Source organism: Chinchilla lanigera, unplaced genomic scaffold, assembly GCF_000276665.1.
Source record: "Chinchilla lanigera isolate Chin_1 unplaced genomic scaffold, ChiLan1.0 scaffold00005, whole genome shotgun sequence".
Taxonomy (NCBI): domain Eukaryota; kingdom Metazoa; phylum Chordata; class Mammalia; order Rodentia; family Chinchillidae; genus Chinchilla; species Chinchilla lanigera.
The window spans coordinates 41,310,851-41,316,850 of record NW_004955406.1 but is presented as its reverse complement, the minus strand read 5'-3'; the positions used below and the strand labels follow the sequence as shown (position 1 = coordinate 41,316,850).

Below are 6,000 nucleotides of genomic sequence, written 5' to 3'. Positions count from 1 at the left end.
TTAGTCCAACTGCTCTCACCGCTTCATGCTACCAACCCAGTTCAGAACACCACCATCTCTTCCAGGCTCACAGTACCTGCGCAGGTCTCCCAGGCCCATCCTTGCCCTGCAGTCTGTTCTCCAAGTAACAACCCCAGTGATGGGTACAAACACGAGCCCCAGACCATGTCATTTCCTGCTCGCTGTTCTCCCAGTAACCTCATATCACACACAAGACCACCCACACTCCTACTGGCCTGGCATCTGATCTGGCCCCATGCAGCACTCAGCCTCCTTCCCGAAGCTGTCCTCCTTCCTCACTGCACTTCTGCCGCGCCGCCTGCTTACCGCTCTCCAGCTCTATAGGCCCTTGTGCCTACACCCTGCCTGATAGGCTCTCTCCCAGGTCCTAGGCAGCTGGCTTCTTCCTGAGCGGGCCTCCCTGCAGAGCCTGACATTCTCTGCTTATTTCAACTACAGGATTCCGCTGCTGCTCACCCTGCAGCTTATTCCATGTTTGTTTACGGTCCCCCTGTTTGCAACCTCAGCATCATCCCTGCAAGGCAGGGACTTCTAATTCATGGCTGAAACGGCACTTAAATCAGAGTCTCAAGCACAGTAGGTGCTTGGTCAGGCGTTCTCCAATGAGTAAAATGTTCTCTGCAGCACACCGATGTGTCACTGTCTCCATGTAGTGAATCTTTGTGCTGTTGGGTTAGATGCCCCATCCAGCTAGCAGAGGGGTTCTGGGAACAGGGCAACTTCACAGCACTCTGAAATATCAAATTTTTGCAAGGAAGGTGATTGGGAGAAAAAGCCTGTTATTTGCTTTGTAATTGGCTTTAAACTGGTGTGAGAAACTATCTGCCTACTCAGTGACATGGAGGAGCGAATAGGAACTCTCAGCCTTGGGCTGGGCTGTAGCCCAGTGGTGCTTGCCTGGCAGGTGTGAGGGCCTGGGTTCCATCCCCAGCACTGCACAAACCAAAACCCAGTGAAAAACCCCTGTGATAGGGCTGGGGATTTAGCTCAGCAGCAAAAGCGCCTGCCTGGCAAGCGCAAGGTCGTGAGTTCGGTTCCTGGTACCGAAGAAAAACCAAAACAAACAAACAAACAAACAAACAAACCCTGTGAGCCATGTGAACCTATTGGGTTCAGTGTTTGCATATAAGAGTCAGACGTCCTTCGTAACAGACAGCACTTCATACGTTTAAAATACTTTATTTTAGGAAAGGTAGTCCTAGATTTGTTTGTCTTTTCTGTATTAACAAATTAATTACGATCAACTTAGATATACCATTGATTTTCTTTCTGAATCTGTATAAAAAGAGTGTTTTCTGGAAAAACCACAAGAAAAATACAACTGCTTTCTCTCTGCCCAGGCCAGTCGCTACCATTAGATTGCATTTTAAAATTTGATTAGCATCTAATACTTTTTGAAGTATTTATAGACATAGTTAAAACTATACCCCCAGATCACTAACCAGCTTTCCTAAGAAGTTGGATCTGTTTTACACATAATAAATATGTACCAAACATATGAACAGTTTCTAAACTGCTTCTGAGGTTTTAAAAATAAAAGTTACTAAAATGTATTTCTAGGTCAGGAATATAGCAGGTGTTTTATACAGATTCACTTAACTCTCTTAGAAGTCCTGTGAGGTAGGGTACTTTTAGAAATGTTACTTTCCTGGTTTTAAAAACAAAAGTGAGGTTGGCAGTGCCTCACAGATCTGCCCAGGGCCAAACTGCTAGAAGGCCAGGCTGGCGGCTGATCTGGGTTTCTCTTTCCAGCCAGATTATCGTCACTATGGTCTGGTGGTGGTGGTGGTGGGAACTGGCTACCTTAACACAGATCCAGGAAAAACCTTTCGGCATCAGGTGAGGTTGCTAGGAATCACAGCCCAGGGACAAGTACTGAGAACCACCATCTACTTAGGTTTTGACGCATATGCGTATTTTGGTATATACGTAAAGTGCAGGTCACCAAATTACTGTAACCGCCATCCACTTCCACGAGTCACTGAAGTAGTCACATCCCTGCTTCCTAAAGCCTCAGTCCCCCTCTAGCCCTGTCTGAGCTGGTTAGTCCACCTTCCATCATGACCTTCATTGCTGCATAGGAGCCAAAAGTCCCAGACAAGGTACTGCTTTCAGTATAGGGTACAGCTTGAATTGTTCAGTAGTCCCAGACCCTGGCATGCTAAAAAATTTTTCCTCTATAAAAGATGTAAAATTTAAAGTAGATAATTTTGGAAATTCTTAGTACTGGTTTTACCTTCTATATGCTAGTCAGTGTCAGGAAAATAGAACAACCATCTCATTCTCCTAGGTGATTTGTGGGACGGTTAGCATTGACAGATACATGGTGGCAAAAGCCCTGATTTGTAGCCTTTGCCAGTGTCTGTGGTATAAATACTCCCACCACGGTGGGTCTGAAGCAACCAGCATGCTTCTCAAGAGGGCTGGGGAGACAGGCCCAGCAGCACACCCCTACCCAGCTGCTATAGACAACTCTGAGGACATCACTAGAGTAAAATTAAGTGGTAAGTTTTGGCTATTTAATTTAATTATGTTAATTTTAATCCGGCTGCATTTGACAACCAGCTTTCAAAATGAAAATTTATCAATCAGCTTTCTAAGCTGGCCTGAGCTAGCCGGGCACACCACTGAAGTAGGTCCCACAGAGGACGGCTCAAGCGCTCCTTGTGATGTCCTCCAGTACAGATGAACTGATCTCCACAGTGGGCATGGGAGGGACTCTGGACTCTTAGTAAAAAGCACATAGATTTTTGAACATGCCAGGGAATAACTTAGGGTTTGTTTTGATTGATTTAAAATATATCTACATGTAGCAATGATCATTAAGCTTTGCAATTTCAGCCTATTTTTTCAAACTTCAACTAACAGTGATCTCAAACCCAGGGGGTGGTCCGTGCACAGCTTCTGCCCTTCCGGCTTGGTGTCCTGGACAGTTCTTTCCAAAGCCAAACCAGGGCAGCCAAAGGCAGTTGGAATCAGTAGGTAGGCAGGCTTCTAATGATTCGCCAGGGGAAGACCCAGGTACCCAGACAACATAATGTCTTCTACCGGACCGAGAGTGAGTGGAGAAGATTCAAGCAAAGGCAGTGAGAGAGGCCTCCCTGCGAGCCTCAGCTTCCTGCTGCAGTGTGGTGGCCTTGGCGCTCGGCGGCTGGAGTCCTTGCTTGCCCCTTGCAGCCACTTTCACCTCTGGTAGCACTCAGAGTTCTCCACTCCGAGTGGTTTGTCTTGGGTAGGAACTGTAAAAGAAAAAAGCCATATAACACAGGTAGCATGTCTCGGCAGCTCTGACTGCCAGCAGCAATGATTCATTATGAGAGCTGGCATAGCTTTTTGCTTTTCTGCTGTGCCTGGCTGGCTAGGGAGCCCCAGAAGAGGTCAGGACTCCTAGTCCTACAGACTCTTGGGGGACCAGTTCAGACTAGTGTCTAAGGTTGAGGAATCCGAATTTATTTTTGCTTTCCATGAAAAAGAACACAAAGACTATTTATTGTTACTTACTTGATATTCAGCAACTATTGACTGAGCTGAACGTGTGTCTTAAATAAAGCTCTGTGCTGATTGTGGGGCTACACAGTGACCAGTTACACCCCCCTCAGAAGCATGGCTGTGCTTGGTGTTATTTCAGGGGTGCCCCTGTGCTTCTGGCCTTGCACTGAATGATGACGGGGTGTCTCCCTGATGAGAGGGAGGACTGTGGATGCCTGTTCCTTCACTGTGGTGACTGCTTGTCATGGAGTGGACAAGGGCAGGGGCAGGGAGGGCTCAGAGGTATGAAAATAGCATTGGGACTCCCCCTGCCCAGGGTCTCCAGGAGGGAGGCTACTCTTGGGAGGCGTGTCTGCCCCGTAGAAGCTTTTCTTTGCCATTTGGCCCAAAGGACTTCTTTTTGAAGAAGAGATTTGGGCCAGAGTCAAAACCCCCAACTGCAATGAGGTGGCTAATTAGGCTGCTGGGCAGAGCTCCAGCAGGGAGGCAGGCTGAGTCTCAGTCCCTGATCAGGTTGGAGAGAGTTTTGGCTCGTGGTTCCACAGTGTGGTGAGATGCAGGAAGCCAAGTTCACGGTGCGTGCCCCTCTGCACATGGAGGAAGCCTAAGCCAGGCCATCCCACTCTTGCTGGCCTTTGGAGCCCAGCAAGGACAATCACAGGGAAGGCAGGAAGAAGGAAAAGGAAGCTGGAGGAAAATAAACATTTCCTTGCATTTTACTTGGAACCGAACTGCACTTCTGCCATGCTAACATCACAGCCTTTCCCCCGACCCACCCCTGCTTCGTTTTCCTCCTCTTGTGCAGAAAGGGATTCTTTCCCTACCTGATGGGAGTCCAGGGTGCATCCTGTGGGAAAACAGGAGCAAGACATAGAAGGTAAAAGCCAGGCAGCCAAAGATCACGCCGCAGACCAGGAAGCTATAGCTGCCCTGGGCCTGGAATATCTGCCAAGGGGAAAACAGAGATGTCAGCCATTAAAGCTCCACACGGAAGGGCCCCTGGGGGAAGCCTGCTGCTCGGTCAAGTGCAGCCTCACACCAGTGGACAGGAACATGAAGAGGGATGTTTTGCCCTCTTCAAGGTTACACACCTGGGGGAGACCAGTCCCACACTACGGCTGGGGCTGTACTGATGTCCGCCTGTAGTCTTTCAGCTCTGTGTTTTGGGGCTTTCTGAAGATATCCATATCACCATTGAAACGCCAGTCACACAAGATGTTTCTATACTCATAGGCCTAACATGAACATTGCAGAGAGTATATATTTTTAACTTTTTATTATGAAAACTAAACCTGTGTCAAAGGAGCACGTGGAACTCCCACAGACCAACTCATCACCTAACTTTTATCATTCGGGGCCAATTTCATCTGTGACCTTCCACTTCCTCCCTGCACTAGATTAATGTTGAAGCAAACTCTAGACCTGGAGCCATTTCAGTCCAGAGGGCATCATGAGATGCAGCTCGCCCCTCCACCCAGCAGGGCAGAAGGAAATGCACAGAGAAAGACCACATGATGAGAGGACTCTGGAGACTGCAAGACCTGGGTTTGATGTCATCACTGCCAGTCATTTGAAGTGCGATTAACCTAGGGCAGGTTGCTAGTTTACCTGGGTTTCAGTATCTCCTGCTGTAAAAAGGGGAATAGTATCTACATTGGTCACGGAAAAGCAGACACTAAACAGGTGTGGTGGCACATGCCCGCAGTTCCAGCCATCAGGAGGTTGAGGCAGGATTGTTAGTTCAAGCCTAGCCTGGTCAGGCTAGAAACAGTAAGACTTTGTCTCAAAATAGAAAAGGTCTGGGGATGTGTTTTTTGTTCGTTTGTTTTGTTCTGCTCTATAAAAAAGGCAGGTGTTTGTGTTTGTGTTTTTCCTGGGCATGCCAGGGCAGAGGCAGGAGAGTGGGCACCTGGGCAGGGTGGGAGCTGGGCAGGGGGTGGGGTCCTCTGCAGCCTGGCTGTGGGCTGAGAGTGTGGACAGGAGAGGGGACGGAAAAGGAACTCAGACTGTAGCTCACACTGTTCCGGGCTCTGAGAGCCGAACCGCATTCCCGTGTCCCCTCTGGCCCTGGTCCCAGACACAGCCTGTGTTTGCTTTGGACTTGTCCACACATCTGTTCGTGTCTCCAGATCCCACATTTGGAGGCCCTGCTTTTCAGCCGGGCTTCGCAGGACTAGGAAGCCCACAGCGCAGGCTCAGAGGTGTCAGCTGCCTGGAAGAGGCATCCCCACCCATGCTCCCACCAGAGGGCCCCACATACCAAACCAACCAGCATCTGCAGGGCCATCTCTCCAACGCCTGCCCCTGTCACCAGCACTGTGGTTGCACAACCTAACAAAAAGAGAAGGGTTTGGCTGGGTGAATGGGCGTTGAGGACACAGGAGTTAGCCGTCATAATCCTGGGAAAGCTCTGAAAGATGGCACAGCCGGAAGGACTACTCTGGATTCTTAGGACTTCTCGGGCCGTGCTTTGGGAACGCGCGCATGCTA

General features: G+C 49.0%; 1 protein-coding gene across 1 annotated transcript in view; it reads right to left on the bottom strand.

Moving 5' to 3' along the window:
• Positions 1-1,184: 1,184 nt before the first annotated feature.
• Mfsd4 (major facilitator superfamily domain containing 4) overlaps positions 1,185-6,000 on the bottom strand; it is a 28,988-nt gene continuing 24,172 nt past the window's right edge. The window contains exons 8-10 of the mRNA XM_005375362.2: positions 5,771-5,841; positions 4,335-4,455; positions 1,185-3,260 (exon numbers count right to left, since the gene is read on the bottom strand). Of these exons, the coding sequence (XP_005375419.1) occupies positions 3,205-3,260; positions 4,335-4,455; positions 5,771-5,841 (248 nt within the window). The 3' untranslated portion in view covers positions 1,185-3,204. The remainder of the gene's footprint in view (positions 3,261-4,334; positions 4,456-5,770; positions 5,842-6,000) is intronic.